This window comes from Arachis stenosperma, chromosome 8 (assembly GCF_014773155.1).
Source record: "Arachis stenosperma cultivar V10309 chromosome 8, arast.V10309.gnm1.PFL2, whole genome shotgun sequence".
NCBI lineage: Eukaryota > Viridiplantae > Streptophyta > Magnoliopsida > Fabales > Fabaceae > Arachis > Arachis stenosperma.
Window position 1 is genome coordinate 51,659,943 of NC_080384.1, and position 23,092 is coordinate 51,683,034.

The following is a 23,092-nucleotide window of genomic DNA, read 5'->3' on the forward strand; positions in this document are numbered from 1 at the left end:
TAATATAAGCTGCCTGGAAATTAATCTTAATTTTAAAAAATAAATAAATTAGTTAAAGTGTGTGAATTGTGAAATCAATTGCTACTCTCAAGTCTCACCTCAGCCGTCTTTGTGAAATGGTGGGATCCACTGAAAAATATATATGTATCTAATATTCTATTCTAAGCTGTCTCTAGCATCCTCAATTTATTTTAAGATTTGGTTACTAGTTACTACTAAATGTTTAATGCAATTTTCAATGAGATTAAATAAATAAAATGTGTGATGCAATTTAGGAAACAAATGTATATCATAATGCCAATCTTTGACGAGAAAGTAAATGGGTTGCGTCATCATATTTTTTTTTATGATTGATAAAATATGTTTTTTTTTTCTCTAATATTTATAATATTTTTTTGAGAAATATTTAATTACATTTAACTTTATTTTTAGTATTTTTAATTTATATTAAAATCATTTTTGGGCATTAATTTTAAGTCAACGATTTTTAAAAATAATTTAATACAAATTAAAAAATACTAAAAATAAAATAAAATGAATTAAAGATATTAAAGATAAAATTAAGTGAAATTAAATATTAAAAGTATTTTTGAAAAATTATAAACATTAAAAAACAAAAAATATATTTTATTATGAATGATTTGTTTCGTTGATGCGATGATGCTTATATTATACAAAATATCAATTTGTTGTTTTTTAATTATTAAATTGATGTATGAATGAATCTTAAATTCGAAGAGGAATTCATGATGAATATGCACTGGTGTGTAGCCTTAGTCATACACGTGGCATGCAACACAAATTTGGATGGCTATTGCCGATCCATTTAATTCTCAAAAGATTAGAATAAAACTATAGAGCATATATCAATTTTTTCCCAATAGATTTATTTATTTATTTATTTTTTGAGAAATTAAAGTATAGGTAATCACTTTATGTGTAGTCAATGTTAGCACTTCAGGAATAATTAATTGAATTTAGTAGATTAATTTATTAATAATAAAGGTGGTGACTCGTTAACATTTTCTTAGAATGAATGCTTTTTTTAATTTTTCACGTTACTAATTTTTAATGAAAACCTAACATCACATTTTAGTATATTATTTGTGAGATGTTATATAGATTCTAAATTTTTTTCATATGTATTAATGACTTATTATAGACACTTGTTAAAAGATTTCTTTTAATTTTTGAAAATTAATAAATAGAAATAAGATGTGGACATTACTTAAAATGTACTAAACTACTAACCTATCCCCACAATGTGAAAAAAAAAATAGAAATTCAGGTGCGGTCGACTTCACGTGAAATTTATACCTAGGAGTCGTTAAATAATTTGACTGATTTGACTAAATTTTTATCTAACGACTATGAAGTATCAATTTCACGTGAAGTCGGCTTCACCTGAGTTTTCACTAAAAAGAATGCAACCTAGGATAAACGTAGTTTGAGGCAAACTATGTGGTTAGTTAGGTTGGAACAAAAGATCATAATGAAACAATGTGCTTGCCCATGGTTTTATTTCTCTGAGTCCAAAATTACAATGGGTTTGATAGGAAATGATGCATGAAAATTAGGTTGTGGGGCATAATCTCAAATCCACGTTTCACTTTTTGGTTGCTGAAATTAAAAGATGAAGAAAAGAAAAATGTGTTTGTTTTCTTTGGTAGGTAGGTGAAGGATAGCAAGCTATTTATTGTGAGCATATATCTTTTTAAAGAAAAAAGGTAGTTGGGAAAATTTTGTTACTAACAAAGTATACGAGTGAAGTGAGTGTGAGTGTCTATTATGATGTGTATATACTGACCTATTTTGAGGGATTGCGAGTTTAATTAGAGTACTATAAAGTCTTTAATTTCTTCCTAAACGGAAGTTGCATTTATGGTATACGACTTTGTCCTACTTTATACAAATTTTAATAATCATTGTCCTTTTGCTTACTTGTTGGTTGATTATTGTTCTCTTTAAACAAATAAAGTAATGATTTTTGACTTTTTGTTCTAATGTAGTTATTTAAACTAGAAAATGATGGGAAGTAAGGTTGTAAGATGTACCTTTTTTTCCCCCTTAGAATTTAATTTAATGAACATCAATATAAAATAATTTTACACGTATATTTATTTATGTAAAGTTATATCATTAAAAATAACTACAATTTTTATTGACAACATGAATGATCATCTAAAAGAATAAATGTAATTATATAACTGTATAAAATATTTTATATTATCAGTGTATCAAAATTAAATTTTAATGTTTTCTAAGTAAAAATATAATATTAATCTAAGAAAAGAAGATATTGCCATAAAAACATTTTCATATAAAAACAAGAATTGTTAAATGATTCAGTTAAACAAGAATGAATTCTTTTAATTTTTTTTAATTGAAGGTGTAAAGTATGATTTTTGATCCTTTAATATTTTTTCTTAATTTTACTTATAAAATATATAACAAAAAATTACACTTTATCTCCTTAAGTGAAAAAAAAAATTAAGAAAATTTCATCTCCAGTCAAACATTTCAAACTATTCAACAATTTACTGTTTAATTCTAGAAAAAAAAGGGATAAATTTAAAATTTGAAAACATGAATAGAAATATTTTTAAACTCAAATTGTTATTTGAAACAAAATAAAGACAACATTAAGAAACACATGGTCATTTTCAAAAAAAAAAAAAATCATTTTATATGATACATAATGTCATTAACTATATGCTCAAATACTTATGTATAATTTAATTGTACAATGGTTGGAATTGATATGTCAATTATTTTCAATAAACACTACTAATTACATTTTTTGTTTGAGAAGTAAGTTGTTAAATTTGTATTTTGTAAAAAATGATAAAAATTAAAAATCTGGATCAGAATACATTGTCACAAAGCATATGCTTTACGATAGGTGCATTTACCATTTAAGATATTATTTGACAATTTTTTTCTCAATGATAACATTTTTATCTTGGTTAGGCAGTTTATGAAATTCTATGATAAATTATAAGATACCAAAAAAAAAAATTAATAATAAATACAATTTTTCTATAAAATGTATAATTAACACGAAAAATATTATTCATACGTTAAATACTTCTAAACCGGCATGAAAATTCGATTATTACTAATTAATTACATATTTAAATTATTTTTGAATTAATAAACAAAAAAATCCTTATATAATTTTAAAAAAATACTAGTATAAAAATAATATTTATTATAAAAAGTTTATATGTAGCGGTTAGGGATGGCAAACCACCTGAACCTGCAAATACCTATCTCATCCTTACTCGTTCGGGGCGGGACGGGACGAGACCAAATTTAAATAATATCCGTCCCGATATTATATATATATATATAAAATAATTAATATTATATCATATTTAAATTTTTACTTTAATATATATTATGTATTATATATGTGATGATGGTTATATAAATTTTGAAATTTAATTTTATTTATTAAATTCTAATATTATAAGAGCGGAACGGGTACCAATGAGAGCGGATTAAAATTCAACTTTTTACGAAATGGATTCCATACGGATTATTATAGGACGAAGTGGGGTTAAATAGAGCAAAAACCCGTCGCCGCCCGCCCGTTGTCACCCTCCCGTTGCCACCCTAGTAGCGGTAGCGAGATTGTTAACCCAGTAATTTTGTATCATAATTGAACCCTTATTATCATGAATAAAATACAATTCACAAAGTACACTTGGCAACCTATTTCCCTATGCATTTTTGCAATTTTCAAGATATAAATATATGATTGCATTTGGTACAATGTTGACCTTTTAATTTTTATATGCATCTCTGATTCTTATCCCTCTTTATAATGAGGTACTATACACCTTAACACCTATAAGCTGTATACTACAGGAGAATGCATTAAATCTTAATTTTACGCAATTAACTTACATACATCTCAATTTCAATTTACTAATATAATATATGATTGAATAAAACTGACCATTAATATTAATAAGCAAAATTAAATTCCTACTCTAACTAGACATGCAAGCATGTCTTTCTCATCTCTGATCACATTTGCATTTGAGTATATGAATAAAATTTTTCTATGATTTATTTAACACAACTTTACACTAATTGCACTTCTCAAAATCAAGCACCCTGCAAATGGAACCTAATAGAAAATTGAACCCACACAGAACAATAACCATCTCAAAAGGTGATTAAAAAAGACAAAAGGACTGTTATTTCTGGATGCAGATGAAGTTATGCTGACCTTTTCAACACGTGGACGTGGACGCGGATGTAGCGATGAACTATCCTGTTCAAAATCGATGGCTGCTTCAACAATCCGGAAATCAATCGCAACCACTCATTTCATGAAAACCTTTGCAGTTTTGCAGCAAGTTATGCTTGAATGAGAGTAGATCATCAAACATCATAGTTTGACTCCATGGCTATCAAGGTGACCGCTGAGCCGTAGCAACTTCACAGTTCCATCCCCACCACACGAGAGGAAACCTTGCGAAACAACTTGTATATCCGTAACAGCAGCCTGTGATTTTTCAAGCTATCAGTTTAATGCACGAACTTTTAGGTCTCCAATGAATTACTAGTTCCCTAAAACTAACATATTGTTACAAAGCAAATTAACTAAAGACTATTCTTGTTAAGAAAAAGATCCGAGAGTTAAAATGAGGATGTTAGAATGCTCTTAACACTTGTTTTAACACAATATAAATATAATCATGAAGGGAACCATTGGAGCAACGGTTGAATTGTCTCCGTGTGATCTCAAGGTCACGGGTTCAAGCTGTGGAAACATCTACTGATGTAATTATCAGGTTAGGTTGCGTATATGACACCCTTTGGGAGCGGTCCTTTCCTGGACCTGCGTTAACGCGGGATGCTTGTGTGCCGGGCTGCCCTTTTTTATAAATATAATCATGCTATGAAAATCATTGCCAAGCCCACAATAAGGCGCGCCAAAACAAACTTGTCCAGTAAAAAAATGGCAAGGGACAAGACTATAGTTTTATTCATATTTTTAACATGTAAATGTAAACAAATTACCCGAACAACACCACCAAATCCACGGGAACTCGGCTGCACGAAGGTGTGCTTATCATGTATCCTTGACCAATGATGTACTAACTTTGTGTTCTGAGCATCCCAGAGTTTGACATATCCATCTGTGCCTCCAGTTAGAAACAAACTTGTATTCGGGATGGTAACGACTTTTGTAACAGTCCCTATGATCATAAAATTTAATAAGAAACGACTTTTGTAACAGTCCCTATGATCATAAAATTTAATAAGAAACAGCCCTATAAAGAATAAACCAAGCTGAGAGTGAAAAATAAACTTTATCTTTACCTGAGTGAGCCTTTGGAATATACCAAAGCATACCATCTGTTTTCTGGTCCTTATCATGAGTCGAAGACACAGTAGGGCTATGCCCCATAGTATCAATATGCCTGTGCCTTTTTGTCTTTCCAGTCGCTATATAGCGGAAGTCGTGGAGACCAACATCACCACCTTTACCACCAGTCACGATAATTGGGGAAACAGAACCACCGCCTACATGGCTATCGAAAACAGAAAGGGAGTGCGCACCACCTACATAACACAAAAGACTAGGTTAGTAACATGAAAATATGAGGAACAAACCATCGTTTTTAAGGAAAAACATCATATAAACCTTAGAATTTATTCATCCTTCACAAAATTTATGTATGAACATTCACAAGTACATATTATTTAGGGTAAGACCTTCATGACATAGAATCGAAGCACGGGAAGTTGTTGGTGGAGCTAAAGTGTCCCATATAACCACATTAACAGCATTAGAGCTATACCCAGCTACAGCTATAATTGATCCACTTGAAGACAAGTAGGCGACATCCCTGAAATCAAATATAGAATAGTTTTTGCAATTATGAAGAGTAATCGAGAAACAAACGATGAGCAAAATATTCAAACTTGTTGAATTCCACCATACACATTAATCAAAACCTAAACTCACTATGTAATTGGCTTGATAGATATTCTAAATCAACGGTAAAAGCACAACTAAAGTCAACAGTGACTAAATATATAACTGAAAAAAAAAAACTACATACGACGCATGGCCGCTAAAGCAGAGTGATGATTCTGTTGGATGAACATTGCTCCTTCCCCCTACCTCCAATTGCCACGTACAGACAGTTCCATCTAATGCAGCACTAGCGAACCGATGTCCGAAGTGATCAAACTTCAAAGCTGATATTGATGCAAGGGCATAAGGTGGAGGGACATTGGCCGCGGGTAGCACTCCATATGTAGCCATAGCTTTGTTCTTATTGAACTGTATACATAATAATGCTCCTCATTAGATATAAACTTGAAATATTGACTGAAAAAGCCAATTAACTTTATATTTTTATGATAGAATTATTTAGATTACAAAAGAAGTTGAAAGTCCGAGAAAATGAAGAGTCCCGTACAGTATATAACACCTGGAAGGGGGAATTATACATAGAGGAAAGATGACAAAGACGAGGAACAATTAAGCTAAGAGAAGTATCTCCTACCCAATTATCTTCCCAAAATTTAAAACAAGAACATCACCTACCTTCAAAGAAAGCATCGGTTTAAAGGCATTAAAAAAGGAATTTCCAGAGGCTCGAATGAGTAGCATGTGCAAAACATACAATTAATTAATACTTAGAAGAATCTAAATAGAATGACAAGTTCAATTCTTATCTTCAGTTTTCAAATAAAATAATTAAAAGAGGGGGCCCTATTTTCGAAAGAATCTAGTGGGCTAGTCCTACAAACTGTTGCCTCACATTACAGCTTCCTTCCAAGTGACAGAAGAATTGCGTGAATATATATGTACATGATGCTAGAATTGTAACATGCCATTAAGATACCATATGATAAGAAGAGAGAAAGCCATCATTACACTTGATTCTATACAAATACAAGCGCATACAGATATATCTATCATGTATGTATAACAATTAACAAGATAATAATTTCTTACCTCCCACAAATAAATGTGTGTATTGCTTGAGCCAACCAAGAAGAAAGGTCTCATCGGATGACTAGACAAAGCCTTCGTAGTTACGTTCTCCATAGTCGCAGGTGGATCAACAACATCTTCAAAATCTTGTTGAATTCCCCAACCTAATCCATAGGCACCAATACCAGCAAAACCTTTAACTCCTAATGCTCCACCACCAGTAAAGTCTTTGCTAGGCCAAACTGAAGAACCTACGCCAACAGTTGCTCCACCGAGCCCAAGGTGTGCGCCTTTGTTGTTGCCAAGACCAACACCAGGCGAAACACATGTAGGAGCAGGAGTAGATTCCGAACCTGCCCACCCATCTTGTGGCCAATCAGCCTTGGCCCACAAGAAGTCCGATGACTTATCACTTGAAGGCATCCCATCTTCCATACGGAAGAATACTATACCCTGAGTTAGATGAAAGGAAATAAACCAATTTATAAATCTTCCAGACATCTTCGACTATTGGATTAAAATATTCCTAGAATGTCAATCTGAATGTAGTGAAATTCATAACAAAGCCGTCAAAGAAGATAACCAAGCACATTTGCTAATTTGAAACTACCAAGCATCCATAGCTTCAGAATAACAAAGAATGAACAGTACAAACCTTCCGGTTGCTAGCAACTGCAGCTTCCTGTTGATCAGTAGAGTTTATACACAATGCCTGTTCAAATGTAGAATCAGTGTCGTTATTATACACATATTGACATATGGGTGGCCATGTTTTTTTTTTGTTTTTTTTTTTTTGGGGGGGGGGGGGGGGGGGGGGAGAGGGTGTGGAAGATTAAAGAGAAGGGAAAATCACCTCCAAAAGTTCCCCATTTCTCTTGCACATTTCTCTGGGATTATGGAAAATTGAAATGTTCCTACTAGATATATCTTTCTGGTTGGAACTTGTCGAAGCATTGCCACTTGGGAACATTCCTTTAACAGGAGATTGAACTTCAGGAGTTTGTAATGGAACGCCAAGTTTAGATTCTTTATCACGCATGTCATCAGTTTTATGTTGCCCTGTCAGAAGTATATGCATGTCGTTCCATCCTTTAGTAGGCACATGATCCAAATAATTTGACCAATTGAGTTTTTCCTGAGCAAAGCATTCTGATATTAATTTTTGATCGGCACAGTGGTCCCACAGTAACTGATGAACTGAACATTCATCTTTCCCATTCACCAGTTCCAAGATGTCCAGGTTTTGTTTTTGACTGGATTCTGATTGATGTGATTGTTTCAGCCATTCAAGAGTCATCACATTCGAATTATTCTCCAATTTCTGCCACAAATATTCTGCAAGTTGCTTGACATGGTAAGAAGAAATGTGGGTAACTGTTGTTGTCAGTAAATCACATAAGCTAAACGAGAGTAATCGAATCTGTTCAGGCAAGCTGATGCTATCGGAATCAACACTTAAGAGCGTGAACTCCCTATGAGCAAAATTTCTGTGGAAAGAACCTGAACTGTTACCATCTTCAAGTTTATCAAGAACCAAATTTAAATTAGATATCATAAATCTAGACATATGTCGCCACAAGCAGATCCCTAGAATCTTCCATCTTTCATCTTCTGGAATTGAATGCTTCGTGTCATCAACTTTTCCATCTTCTGTACATTCAGAGACTTGGAGGTTTTGTACATTTGTTGTGAATGAATTTCGAGTCAACAACTCTGCAAATTTAGGAAAACGGTTCTTCAGATTCACCATATCAGCCTCATAATGATTACAACCATTAGCATTTGCAGTCAAGAATGGTTCCACCATAAATAAAAGTGCTCCTGAGTTTCTTTGAAGCCAAGCTAAGGAAAACTGTAAAAAGTACTCAAATAAATCAAGGATATCTAGATGTTCTTTGACATGATCTATGCTGATGGACCGCAATTCGATCTTGAAAATGGCTCTTAAATACCATAATGAAATCAGAACACCTCCAAAGTGAGACTTCGAAGCATCAGAAAACATAGATCGACTCTCCGTAGATGCAACTTTCTCAATAGAAGTTGAACTTTGTTCAGAATATCCCATGCTGCAGGCAGAAATGAATCTTGAGTAGAAAAAGGAGATTTCTTCTACAGTCTTAAAGAAGGGTTTAACCCGACAGCGATATAAACTGAAAGCATCAGACACATCACTCTTCTTTTGAGATAGTTCTCCTCGAGCGCATCCATCGGCGATATCATACCCAATGTACAATAATCCATGATGGCATAGAATGAGTAAAATCTGCAGAACAAATGGAAATTTAAATAAGAGTTATGTCTAGGAAGTATATTGCTGAATATGAATATGTGCAAAAAAAAAATGGAAAAAGATAGAAGCGCCATTTAAGTAGCTGAACAGTATACCTTACTGATAAGAGACCTAGGAGGCAACGAAAACCTCCGTTCATATAGAGAAATCCCTGTGCATAACTTTTGCTTAAAACTTTCAACTGACTTCTCATATTGTATCATACATTCATCATCATAAGAAGCTTCCCCAACAGGTTCAGTGAAAGTCTCAAGCCAACTTGGATGCTCTCTTATCAATTTCAGTAAGTAGCGTAGTGCCAAATTCAATTTCTTATGGAACTCCAGATGAACAGACACATCGGAGGACAACCAGTTAGAAGATTTTCTTGGCAAAGGCTTTAATGGACTGGAAAGCACATTATGGCTGACATTCAAATTGCTCCCTTGATCTGCCGTCCCATGCATGCTCATTGAAGATGAGAAACATTCCAATGCCTCAATCTTGAAATGGAAAGACAAGAGAATATAACCGGGTTCGATAAAGAGAGCTTGCAACACATTTAACAAATCATTGAAGTAATAACATATAAACTTGGACTATATGCTTGTACTTCCAAGCATATCCACTTTGTTTAGTACGACTAGAAGAGTCAAATAATTGAATAATATGTAAAATAAACTTACAACATTGCCACATCGTTTTAGGGAAGTAACTGTCATCAAAGTAGCCCATCTTAAAAGAATCGCTGAATTTTGCTCCCCGACAGCATTCCTGAGGCTATTCTTTGTTGCTAACATATGGCAAAAAGTACCAACACTTGGATCCAGAAAAGGACCACAATTGGACATGACAGTGGACTCCTGAGCCACCAGAGTTATTGAAAACTCTAGCATTCTATGAAAAGATTGATAATAATTACCCATTTCCCACTGTGAATGAAGGAAAGCAGATTATAGTTAGAATCATATACAGAGAGAAGCCATTAGAGGAAAAGCATAACAATCTTTATGGACAAATGAATGCAAGTATTTGGGCACCTCCAGAAGGCTTGCAAGCCAGTAGTCTCCCTTTTCAATTGCAGAAGGAAGTATATACTTTGTTATTAAGTGACGCTCCAATGGTCCACCATGGCCCTCAACAAGGCGACAAATAACTAGTGCAAGTTGTTCATCCCCAAGGTTCTTAGCACAAATATTTACAGCAGACGAATGATCACCTCCGAGCAAAAAAAACGAGATTGCTAATTCCACCTGATGCTTTCCCAACAACACATATGCATTTTTCAAAGCAGCAGCTTTATTTTTCTCATCCTGTAAATCAACAGATTATGATTACTCAAATAACAAATGCCATAAGCATGCTAAGACAATGTATGTAAGGAGTAATTCTGACACATCAATATACCCCATATTAAAAACAACTCAAATTGTTGTGTGCACATAACTCGACCAGTCTGATCCGCAGTTGATTTTTCACATTAATAAACTACTAAAATTTTTCATTCGGGCTATAATTTTTTGTACAAAACAGAATACCTGAAAATTACGTGAAAGAAAGGCCACTAAAGGCTTGTCTTTCTCATCCTTACTGAGTTTGAAAAGGCCAGCCAAAACTTGAATTCGGTTCAGTGCAATATATAGCAATGCACAATCCCTAGGATTCTTGTTTTTCAAATATTGAGCTCTTGCCAATTTCTCCATCTAAAAATTAAGAATAAATAAAGCATCAAACCTACTTGAATTGGAAAAATAATCATGAACAATCAGATATTCTGATTTCTGAAAGGCAACAATCAACAGATGACAAGGACATAAAGGAAGAATTAAACAACAATCATTGAAATGAGAGTTCTCCATCCGCATACTGGTTTTACAAAGATGAGTAAATATATTTACTTTCTAGGAGTGAACACAATCCAAATTGACTTTGTAAAATCGTCTATCAGAAAAAAATAATAAATAAAGATTATGAAATCAAATCAAATGGTTAGAAAAATAATACTTTTTTAAATTAAATGACCAAGTTTAATTTATTACACTGCACAGCTGCAAAATAGCAAATTTCCATTCAAATAATGGATTAAATAAATAAAAGGATTTTATAAATTTCAAAGCCAAATAATAATAATAAATGCATTAAATTAAATAACAGTCTCCAAAATTAATGCATCAAATAAGTAGGAATTGTGTAAAAAATCAAAGAGAAAAGAGCAACTAAACATTTTGAAATATAACATAATGCTATAGCTATACTTTGAAGAGAAACTAAGATATATTTTCCTTCCACCTTTTTTTCTTTTTCTTTTCTTTTTTCATGAGCATAAAACCCTAAAATACCAGTGTGGAATTTAATTTTCTTTTTCCTATGAGATGCAGTCATAGCATTTCGAATGCTAAACACTGAAGATCACAATTTTCAAGATTTCTTTCATGTTAGTTTCGCATATAGCACACAGAGAATAGTGCAAAATAGAGAAAGAAACCGCATTACCCTTGCACGTAATTGAGGTACGCTAGCATACCAAAAGCCCATACCCAAAGCACGGATTTCTTGCCATGATGGTTCACTGGGTATGACAGAACCAAATAAATTTTCTAGGGAATCAGAGTGGTAAGCCCACACAAACAACCTTGAACTAACATTCAATTCTTCGAAAGACGCAGCTCTAGCAAACTTTCGGTGAAAAAACAGTTGCTGAAACCTCAACGCAACCCAGAACCTATAAATAGAGTAATAGAGTAATTAAGAAACTGCACAACTATCACCTACGTCAGATACTTTGCCATTGAAAATTCAACACAATAAAACTGGGGTGTTTGAAGTTCAAACACAATACAAACGAACCAAGCTATAAATGTCTTGGATAGTAATAAAACTGGGGTGTTCTATGGCAGAGATCCAGAGGCAGAAATGTTCAATTCAAGACATTATATTTAATCTTGTACTTTGTTCTCCACTACAAAATGTTCCATCATGGATTGAATTAATACAAAACTTACAATTTTCGGTTTTATCCTGGCAATTTTTGGTATTTCTTTTTTGTATACATTGAGTTTGAGCAAGAAATGCTTCACGGGTATTTCAATAGTCAATATTCTACCTATCATCTTTCAAAATGAGAGCAAAACAGGACAAAAAAAAAAAACAAAAGATGTAATCGAAAGGATCTGATAATAATCTGAAGATTACCTCCTGCCAGGTTCATCAAGACTTTGGTATGCAGAAGACAAGTGTGGACTACTAACTTCGCCAAGCAAATCAATGATTGCAAGAATCTCTGACTTCTCTACATTGGTCAAATGCAATAACTTGGGCAAATTCTCAATGGATTCAACAAAGCCATTAAGCTCAGACTTTGTTGAGGTAGAAATGCTACTTTCCATGTGAGAAGTTGACGTGATTGACGCAATATCTCCACTCCATTGGAATCTCCTGTCTTGGGAACCTTCTGACAGGCTTCCTTCTAGATAGTATGACAAACTCATCTCTGGAAGACCCTTATTTTTGGAGACGAACCTTATTTTAGGATCATTATTAGAAGTCAAATATTCAACAAAATGTTTCACAGCTACATAAGCACGTTTCCAATTTCCTGAAAAACATTACAAATAATATAACAAAAGCATAATATGTTCAAATTCTAAATTACATGTTTACTTAAGTAATTTAGCCGAGTCATCTTTAAAGAAAAGTAGAAAACAACTTACTCAATCATTACCTGAACTTATATTAGTGAGGAGAATATTGGGGTGATATGTAGGCAAAGGCCTACTAATTGTCTCAGCTACTTCTAAGATGCTCCATAAGCCAATGTTCATGCAAATTTCAGACTTCAATTGCTTCTTGGCCAGACATAAGCTACTTGATCGGTCATCATCCCTCATATTAATATTGGAGGACTGCATGGAGTCACAATCGGTAAGAACTGTAGGTCCGTCTTCATATATTTCACCCTTGCAATTTGCGGCATTTGGCTTGGAATCACGGAAATGAAAATTACTCCCTTGTTTTCTATCCTCTTGAAACAACCAGTGACTGAATATACTAAAGTAATTTTCATGAACTACCACTGCTGTAGCTCTGGGACCCCACAAGAAATCGCGAATTGGAAGGGAAGTCTGAGCAAATGCAATATTAATCCATATATTAATCTTCGGAAACTTTACAGAGTTTGACAAAGTCATACCATCAAAACGCCTCTGCGCAAAAACTTGTAATTCATTTTCCAAGCAAACTCCAAGCAGCAACTGACCAGTACCTAAAGTTAACCAATTTAGACTACAAATATTACTTTCAAAAGTTAGCCTGTCTTCCAAAATAAAAGTCCCTTCACTGATCAGGTTTACAGCATCCCATATATGAATGGTATTGACGCCATTTGAATCACTTCTGTTGCAGCAAGTAGCTATCTTCTGACCACAATCAGTGAAACATATATAATTGACCGGACCATCATGTGCAGTAAACATACCCACAAGCTCCCATGGCAAGTGCAGAGCTGATCGGTTGCCACAGTTACTTCTCCAAAGTTTCAAGCTACCATTGGAACAACCCGTGGCCATAATAGAAGCAGGATAACCACTACATAGATCATCTGCAAAGCCTAACTCCTGCTGTCTGTGGCTTAGAGTGACTGCATCAACCACAGCAAAGCTGGTAACTAGATCATCAGGTGTTGGATACTCAGAAGAACAAGGATTTACAGCAATGAAATATCTTTTATTAGCAAATGTACTTTCAAATGCCCAAATATCACCATTATCGGGGATTTTAGCATCAATACCACATTCACAACAGCTTGTTGACATATCGAATGAGTGTAAGTTAACTTCCCATGATAGGGCCTGGAATCTCCCTATCCAAATTGCCAATAGCATAATTTTATCATTATGAAACGTTTTATTACAAGTCGAGTTCAAAGGAATTGCAAATATATCAGATGGGCCATGTTTAAAAGGACCATGACCATTAAAAGGAATAGTGCATAAGTAGTGGCATTCTACATTTTCTTCTTCAGTTCGACAAATATTGACTATGAAGCAATCAACCCCCCTGGCATGTCCCATAAATAAAACCAGGTTGTCATTAAGTACTGAAGGTGCCCACCTCAAACTTGTATACTTGGAGCATGAGCCTTGAGTTACAAGCTTCCCACAAAGTTCCCAAGAAGGAACCAAAGTTGGACATTTCAAAATGCAGTTTGAAATGTTAGAAAGTGACCAAAAAAGAATCAGCCCATTCTTATCAAGAGAAGCAGCAAATTGAACTTCGCATATATGAGGATGAATTGAAACCTTTAAAATTTTCCCACTGTGACCATCTAAGTTTAAAACTCCACCACTCAAATTGGAGATGTAATCTGTTTTGGCTTTATCAAGGGAGGTCTCAACAGTATCGTCTATTGCTTGAATACGCAAATATGACCAAACTAAAGAATTGCAATGTAATAACTGGAGTGGAGAGCAGACTATAGGTGGACCAGACAAGCAGTTCCTCAATATACTGACTTTATGCAGAAGTAATGCATTATTAAAATCAGATGAACCAAACTTATGTGTGCTTCCTATGTCATTGGCCTGGAATTCCTGTTTCCTCCATAATGTAATTCGAGGAAATCTAAGTGGTGAAATGTCATCAAGACAGTGGACAGCCCAAAAGCTTAGCAACATTCCAGGACCAAAACCTATTAGCCATTCACAATTTCTAACATCATCCTTGAATCTTTCTTTGGAGAAATCTTGCTTCACTCCTTCACCGATTTTAAATATTCCCTCCATTTCTCTTCCCCATGATACAAATATATTTGAACCTAGGGTTCCATTCAAGGCTTGATTAATCTCAATTACACCAACAACACAAAAAGAGCGCTCCGTGATCTTTAGATCATTGGTATCCTTCGCATTCCTTCTAGCCTTCCCATGATCAATCTCGCTCCATAGCCTTGCAGTTCCATCTAAGCAGCAGGTCAATAATACATGCCTAACTGAATGCCCCTCATATCCGTTTGATAGCCTTCTTCTTGACGGTCTCCACTGAATCATTACGACAGGTAGAGGATGCCGTAGGTTGGCTGTTGAATATTCAGATTGTCCATTGTTTTGAATTACCAACACACATTTGCTTGCCTGATTTGCTAATGACCCCTCAACTTGTTCTTTACCATGATGTGCCGTGGTTGCCGAAGGGCCCTCAATAGACCAGGTTGTGCAAACAAGAGTTTGAGGTTGATCCACTTTGAACTTCCAAGCTATTTCCCAACGCTTATTACTCTCTTTCCAGAAAACCACCTCGCTTCCGCCAGAAACTATTCCATCCCCTGATTCTGTCCATTTGATGGCCTCCACCTTCGTTTGTTGTACAAGCACTGCATTCTGGCTCCAACAAAAAGAACCTGAATATGAGTGACAACATTGTGTTTTCAATATGAAGAGCTAATCAAAGAAATACTCATCCTATTTTGCAAAGCTACTATATATTAGATAGTAGCACCTATGGAATCTCCCTATCCAAATGCAACCTTAATAGAAGTCTCAAACTTTCAGCTACCTCATAGCAGAACCATTCAGCAATGCTAATCAAAGAAGTAGAAATGCTAACACTATTTCGCAAAGCTATATATATTAGAAGTAAAAATTCACCCATTCAGCATTCAGCAATCAAACTCGGTAAACGCAAGGCTCATTCAAACGTTGAAGTTCTAATTAATGGTGCAGCATTTGAAAAGACAAAAAGTTTGGAACTTTGAGTTACCCTTTGATGTAGCAGATCGATGGTGAAAGACCCAGATGCAATTTTGAGCTGAAGCAGCGAGTTCACCGGAGGAAGGGGTCCGGGGGCACCATGAGACGGCGGAGACAAAGGAAGAAGGGTCGCCGGAGAGCTCGAAGAGTTGGCGGAAAATGGAACCGATGCGAGTCTGTTTGTGAGAGAGAGGAGAAGGGAAGTGAGTGATGGAAAGGAGAGAGGAAGCAGCGTAAGCGATCCATGAGTATCCGGCGAAATCGGGGAGGAAATCGATGGCGGAAGAAGGGGAAGGTGACGGTGGAACGACGTCGGATCGGTGGAGTTGGAGTGGCAAGTGATCGATGGGATTAATAGAAGAAGAATTTCTTTGATTCATGGTTTTGTTCAGAGGAATGGATTCAAGAATTTAGACATTGAAAATTGAAAGCAGCTCATGCTTCAGCTCAAGAATCTAAAGTTTTTAACCATCACTCACCGGGTTGCAATTTCAGAATCTAATGTAGTTATTTTATTTTGATTAAAAAATAATTAAACTGACAAATAAACCTCTTAAAATTAGGGTTAGTTTAGAGAAACCTCAGTTCTCACCGTCACTCACTCAATTAGGGTTAGCAACCCCTTTCTCAGTTCTCACTTCCTCTGTTCCTCAGCTCTTCACTCTCAGTTTCTCTTCACTTCACGTCTTCACCCTCAAAAAGAACAGAGCTCTTCCTGTTTCCCCCAAAAAAAACCCTAGCCTCCTCCACCGCCGCCGCCGTCCGTCGCGCCCAAAAGCTTCGTCTGTTCGTCGTGCTCCAGCCCCTCTCCTCGTTCCCCGGTTCCTCGTCCGTTCTTCTCGCTGCTCAGTCGCGCTTTGCCCGCCGTCTCTCGTCGTGCTCGTCGCCGTCGTCCGTCGTGCTCGTCCCTCGAAGGTAATGGCTTCTTGTCCGTCCTGCTCGTCGAAGCTTCTTCGTTTTTTTTCATTTTTTTCAGAAATCATATTGAAATACTGAATGATTAGCTTTAGATCTGCACACTGCTGTAGTTCTTCATTTTTTTTTTGTTCAGAAATCATATTAACAATCCTCAATGCTCACTGCTCACTGGTCAGTGGTCACTCCTCATTCCTCAATGTTCAGAAATCATGTTTTGTTCTTCGTTGAATTTTTAATGGCTACTCTGAGTTTGTTTTGTTCAGAAGTCATTTTTTTGTGCTCAATGCTCATGCTCTTAAGTGTTGCTCTGTTTTTGTTCTGATTGATTTTTGACTCTGATTGCATGTCAATTGAACTCTACGCTATGAGAACCGTGTGTTTGTTTATTAAAACTTAAAAAGGAGAATGGGACTTGTAATTGAAACAGCTTGTTTGGGTTGAATCACAAACTGTTCTGTTTCCTTTGTTAACAAATATGCACTTAGTTGGAAAAAAGCTTGAAAAATTGAAGTTGTTTTGGCTTCTTTGTTGATTGGTTATAGGCAGAAGTTGTTTTGGCTTCTTTATCATTCTTATGCATTCTGGATTTTGATTTTATTCTGATTTTACAATTGTCATGGTGTTCTAATTGTGGAGAGAATCACAAACTACATACTGTTCTGTTTCCTTGGTTAACAAAATATGCACTTAGTTTGATGTTGATGTTAAGGGTACAGTGTGGGGACTGGGAAGTTATGCAAAATGGGGGATGGGGCGGGGACCATGTTGGTTTTACTCTTTTCCTTATCTCTTTGTGTTTGTCTCACCATGAACCTTTGTTTTCCTCACAAGTCATAACTGCCAGAGTCTCCATGGCAGAAAGGAGCAAGGAGCTTCTTCACTTGGAGCACAAGGCCACACCCCTCTCATCCTTAGGTCTATTTTTTTCTCCCTTTTCTTTTTTCTTTTTTATTTATTTTATATATATTTTGCTTTAGATATCTTATTGTTGAAGTTTGATTTTTTATTTTTTATTTTTTTCACTTTTATGCAGAATCCACACTTCTTGTTTGTAACGGCAAAAGAGAACAATGCACTCAAGCTAAGATACTTCCCCCTAATGGCACTCCTCTTACTTCTCCTATTCCCAAAAGCCAACGTACTGTTTCAAATTCATCTCAAGTTCTTATATTTTTAAATTTTATTTATTTATTTATGGTGGAAGTAGGACCTATGCTAATAATTAAGTTCATTTTTGTTTAATAACACTTGGCTGTTATTATTCTTGTCGTATTTATTTATTTAAGTATTTAATTATTCATGTTGGGTTTTGAATAGTAGTACTATTATTATTGAAGGTAGAAATAATTAAAGTTCTCAATGAAATATTTGATTATTGGTAGTTTTAATTGTTTAATAATTTGATAATAGTTATCTCTCATTGTTAGTAAATCATATAATTGAGTAAAAGTGAATGATTGGTAGATCTATGCGGCCTTTTCATTAGTAGTTGAGATTAGTCCATATTCTACCAGAAGAAATTTTCTTTTGAAACATTGTGCAGTATGGAATCAGATGATATTGTTCTGAAATTGTGAATGCGTTATCTTTTCTAGATTTTGAATTTGATTATGTTATTCCTGGTTATTCAGCTGGAAATATTAGAGTAACTGGACAAATGAGAGAAAGATTATTACTAACTGTGTCAATTGCTCTGAAATTTATTACTTTGCTCTATCATCATGTTTATTTGACAGCTGTGAACTAACAAACTCTTATCCTCGCATTCTCTCCGTTTTGACTCTCGCCCTCTCCTTTTCCTTTCATCACTTCCCCACAAGCTTGAGCATATAGATAATATTTATCAAGCTTAGAACATAAATAACCTATAGAAGATATTATTTGATATTATGAGATATTTAAGGATAAACTACTTCTCTAAGACTCACCCTCAAGCTAAAGTTACTAAGCTCTAAGCTTTTTACAATAATACTTGTGAAAATATAATATGAAGACTAAAGAAAGGCCATCTGTATCTGCTGGAAACATGTCAGGGCCAGCAAGAACTGCTGAAGATGTGCAGGTGCCTGTTGCGACTTCTGGAGTTGTGCAAGGGGTAGCTGGGACTGTTGGTGACTTGCTGGGACTATCCAGAACTGCTTGGGCCAGTAAGGAGGTAAGGAACCTAGGAAAGCGACTTGGTTGAGCAGTCATCGTCTTTCAAAGAGGCCATAAATAGCATATAACTGGCAAAGACTGTGAATGACAATATTACCGTTGGTATGGTTCACAATGGGAGGTTGGAAGGAAAACACAACCCAATATTCATCACTTTGGCTGCGTTTGGTTCTGAGAACAGAACAAGATAAGACAGAACATTGAGAACAAGACACAATGGACAGAGACACAAAGATTAATGTTCTTGTATTTTGTTTGGTGATAAAACTAGAACAAAATATAAAAGTCTAATTTACTCTTATTTTTTCTATACAAAAATTTAGGAAGAAAAATATGACGAAAAACATAATTTTGAAAATTTGGTAGAAATATTGAAAGAAAAAATGAAAAATAAATTGTCTCTTGTTAGTGTTTCTGTGTCCTTGACAAAAAGGACGCAAAATACACTAATTTAGTGTCCCTACACGCATTGTCTCTGTCTATGTTTTATCTATCAAACATAATTTGTATCTCTGTATCTTCAATGTTCCGTGCCTATAAACAAACGCACCATTGTGCCAAGAGGATTAGATACCAAAAGTAAGAATAGGGAGATGCTGGAGGAGGTTACACAGACTTGCACTATTAGAAGCAGGAGATCAATACTCAAAATAGTCATGGCACCCATTTGGGATAAATCAAGTTTGATACTGTAGTGGACTAGCGGCTTGATCAAGGAGATAAACACATATGCAAAGATAGCACAAAGAGGTGAGCATTGAGGTGTCAGTAGCTGCAGGAGTTGGCAGCAGAATACAGTGGTTGATGTGCCCTCAGGCACTAGTGGAAGTAAAGTCGGTGACTTGTTTGTCAGAGATATGTTGAATGTGGCAACACGTGGCTTGTCGAAGAGCAACACTGTTGACAAGGTTGGAGAGGTTGGGCATTGCTGGATGCCAAGGGTGTGGTCTTTGGTCAGATTTGACAATGGTGGACGGCAGCAGCGCCGTAACAGTTTTCAAGGAGGATACCATGTCTTTGATGTTATATTAAGATTCATGGTTACTCAGCTGGAAATATTAGAGTAATTAGACAAGAGAGAGAGATTATTACTGATTGTGTGAATTGTTATGTATCGTTAAAAGGAAAAAGGCCAACATATATAGAGAGGAGAGTGATAAATCTAGAGTACCTTCTCAACTACTCTCCATAAATGCACCGTCCAAATTACTAACCACTATCTAACAATGATATCTCTCTTCATATTTCAACAGATTACTCTTGTTTGCTTCTAGTGTCTCAAGCCTATTTTATTATTCATTCAGATTGCTTAATTGGACTCAATATGATATGATATGCTTTTATAAGTTTTACAATCATGCTGATGCATATGGCATTCATAACCCCCAATTACATTGCCTGCTAGTGAGATGAATCATGATACTTTATAATTGTGAATAAGTTAATGAGCATTGCAGTTGGACTTGGATCTCAATAGGGATATAGTTATTCTCTGCTAGTGCCAGAGTTGTTGCCCATAAGTGTGTCTGATACGTGCTTCAAAAGTTTGTGTCATGAATAGTTTAAGTATTATTTAGTAGTTATTAGTTTATATTTTTTAAATATTAGAGTGTTTAATATAATTTCATGTACTTTAATTTTATTTATTTAGTTAGTAGATTGTGTTTTATGTCAGTGGGCATAGGGTTTTCTTTATTTTAACCTAATATGAGGTTGTAAATATTTCCTAAACTATTGTAGTCGTCATTGAGAAATTAGAGGTGTGAAAAACCACTTTTTTGGTTTTGAAACCATGACATGGACAAGTGAGGTCGAGTGAGTCACTCTCTTGTTGCATCAGAAAATTGGATAGAAGATTGAGTGATTCCCTTCGATTCAATTCTCAAATTATAGTGTTGACAAGTTAAGTTGAGAGAATCCTTTTGTTGTTGCATCAAAAAATTGGATAAAAAGTAGCGTAATTCCTTTTGTATTCAATTTCAACCTATTCTGTTGTTTTCTATTTTAATTTCAATTTATCTTTTTATTCAATTTCAGTGTTTATCTTTTTGTTTATCCTTCGTTTCATATCAGTGTCTGACTTTGATGTGGTCTTATTCTTAATTTATTTTGATTTGTGTTCTTAGTTGGCGCTTTCAAGTGCAATGCCAAAAGGATTGTCTGCATATTCCAAGCTATTGTTATAACATAGAAGCGAACTAGTTTAGGCTGGGAAATCAAAATTTGTGATCTTATATTTGTAGTTATGGCAATGAAATAAGAACCTAAATATTTGATGGCAAAATCTGTTTCATTGGTCTGTGGGATTTTTTTGATTAGATTTTCTCTGCTTGTTCACATGTTTTGTTGTTTTACTGTTCTACATTTTTAGTATGGGGTTAGTCCCTTGTTCTTAATTAAGTAGTTGTTGATGTTATCAGTAGAAGATAACTGAATGCTTTTATTGTTGATATACATGATAATGATTTTCTTTTTCACAATATTTCACTGCGGACTTTGGTGTTCAAATGAAACTACCTAGTTAATACTTAGTACAAGTGAATATTATAGTTGTAATCACTGAACTAGTACTTTGAGTAGAGCATAGCCCTAAGATGGAATCACAAAATTGAGCTGCAATATTTTTAACCTAACATGACCTTTTTTTTTATTTTGTATTGATGCAGTTTTAGGGAAGGTTAAAGATTTCTTAGGAGTGATGTCAGAAGCAAATAAGCGGCTGGAACTTGATGCGAAGGTTCAAATTTGAGTTCTGATTGAAGCCATATTTTTATTGTTTCACAACCATTTTCTCCCTTTGTTCGCCTATTTATTTTCTTGTTGCTTTGTTTTGAAAATTTGTAGGATCATCCTGAGAGTTACAATATTGAAGAGCTCACTGGAAATGAATCCAAAGTTATTGAAATGGTAATTCATTGTTCAATCCATGTCATATCTTCTATGTATGATTCGTGCTACTGACCTGCAAATAGTTGATTATTGCATTGGTTTTTTTGCTCAATCTTTTTCTTTTTAAGGATTTGATGCTTGGTGTTGCGGATCTTAATACGCCTGAGGCTGTGGCTGCTGCTGAATCAGCAATTTCCAGTTGTCAGCCTGCGATTTCATTGGCCGCTGATGGCAAAGACACGGACACAGATTCAGATGAAAGCAGTGCTGAAGATGATAACGAGGATGATGGAATCAGAAGTGGTGATGCTGAAAATGATGGTAGAAAGCCTTCATCTCTTGATGATGAAAAACGAAAGGGAAATCATAATTCCAAAAAACGAGCAAGGATAGTTGAGCTCTCCTGAACTCGATGGTGTGTGGTAACTGGTAAGGGGTTATGAGAACTAGATGCATGAGTTGGCGTATATTGTTGTATGTACTTACTAAGATGATATCAGCAAGAATCAAAATGCATCTTTTACATCTAGGGTAGGAATATATTGTTTGATTTTGGCTTACGTTTGAGATCAAACAATAGCAGCCTCCATATCTGAGTTAATTTAGTGGTAACTCCTCAATGAGCTATGCATGTATTTATGCCCTTAATGGCAGATATGCTCTTGCTAAATTTCAGTGTTTTTAACTTTTAGAGCCATTTTCCATGCAATATGTTAATTTATGCAACCTGTTAATTTTCAAAACAGCCGTGTTTCTACTACAAGTTATAGCAAGTGATGAGTTTAATTTTGATGTATTGACAGTGTAAACGTTTTACGCAGTTGTTTATTTTTCGTTTTTTTGAATGATCATTTACAAGGTTAATGTGAGAAGTATTATTTTTGCTGATATCGGGTTATATAATTGGATGTAAGTACAAAACTGTTTTACACTGATATCAAAATTAAATTCAGCAATTGATAACAAAATGAATAGTGTAGTAGTTTCAAATAGGTATGAAGTTGCAAACTTAGATAGTCACCAATAAATTTCATGAATGGGGTGATTTCCCTTATGTATTTTTCAGCTTTGTCTGATAAAGTAGTATATTAATCCAAATATAGCACCTATATACTATATAGCATAGTTGACATGACATTTTCT

General features: G+C 34.8%; 2 protein-coding genes across 4 annotated transcripts; one reads left to right on the forward strand and one right to left on the reverse strand.

Moving 5' to 3' along the window:
- Positions 1 to 3,810: 3,810 nt before the first annotated feature.
- LOC130944399 (uncharacterized) lies at positions 3,811 to 16,476 on the reverse strand. 2 transcript variants are annotated; one of them, XM_057872714.1, is made up of 16 exons: positions 15,996 to 16,476; positions 12,964 to 15,636; positions 12,435 to 12,837; positions 11,736 to 11,964; positions 10,781 to 10,945; positions 10,283 to 10,555; positions 9,929 to 10,174; positions 9,359 to 9,745; positions 7,824 to 9,236; positions 7,626 to 7,682; positions 6,992 to 7,423; positions 6,087 to 6,310; positions 5,737 to 5,870; positions 5,341 to 5,583; positions 5,038 to 5,216; positions 3,811 to 4,519 (listed from the first exon to the last, which is right to left on the reverse strand). In XM_057872714.1, the coding sequence occupies exons 1-16, from the start codon at positions 16,363 to 16,365 to the stop codon at positions 4,403 to 4,405; spliced, it is 7,545 nt and encodes a 2,514-aa protein (XP_057728697.1). In that variant the 5' UTR covers positions 16,366 to 16,476; the 3' UTR covers positions 3,811 to 4,402. The 2 variants fall into 2 exon arrangements, with proteins under 2 accessions (XP_057728697.1, XP_057728698.1); XM_057872715.1 differs by having other exon boundaries at positions 12,964 to 15,616; positions 15,996 to 16,197.
- Positions 16,477 to 16,563: 87 nt separating this feature from the next.
- Positions 16,564 to 22,810, forward strand: LOC130944400 (uncharacterized). Of its 2 annotated transcripts, none has more exons than XM_057872716.1 (6): positions 16,564 to 16,900; positions 17,748 to 17,818; positions 17,937 to 18,041; positions 21,727 to 21,797; positions 21,905 to 21,967; positions 22,078 to 22,810. In XM_057872716.1, exons 2-6 carry the CDS (start codon positions 17,755 to 17,757, stop codon positions 22,354 to 22,356), a joined length of 582 nt encoding a protein of 193 aa, XP_057728699.1. In that variant the 5' UTR covers positions 16,564 to 16,900; positions 17,748 to 17,754; the 3' UTR covers positions 22,357 to 22,810. The 2 variants fall into 2 exon arrangements, with proteins under 2 accessions (XP_057728699.1, XP_057728701.1); XM_057872718.1 differs by having other exon boundaries at positions 16,734 to 16,900; positions 17,735 to 17,818; positions 22,078 to 22,809.
- The last annotated feature ends 282 nt before the right edge of the window (positions 22,811 to 23,092 follow it).

Bases quoted from the DNA above. Each gene is read 5' to 3' on its own strand.
- LOC130944399 (XM_057872714.1), bottom strand. From the start codon at position 16,365: ATGAATCAAAGAAATTCTTCTTCTATTAATCCCATCGATCACTTGCCA. The intron at 11,965-12,434 runs GTAATCTTCAGA...CTCTATTTATAG, and splicing joins CTTGATGAACCTGGCAGGAG to GTTCTGGGTTGCGTTGAGGT. The intron at 7,683-7,823 runs GTGATTTTCCCT...ACATTTGAACAG, and splicing joins GAAATGGGGAACTTTTGGAG to GCATTGTGTATAAACTCTAC.
- LOC130944400 (XM_057872716.1), top strand. From the start codon at position 17,755: ATGGCAGAAAGGAGCAAGGAGCTTCTTCACTTGGAGCACAAGGCCACA. The intron at 18,042-21,726 runs GTACTGTTTCAA...GTATTGATGCAG, and splicing joins TCCTATTCCCAAAAGCCAAC to TTTTAGGGAAGGTTAAAGAT. The intron at 21,968-22,077 runs GTAATTCATTGT...TTTCTTTTTAAG, and splicing joins AATCCAAAGTTATTGAAATG to GATTTGATGCTTGGTGTTGC.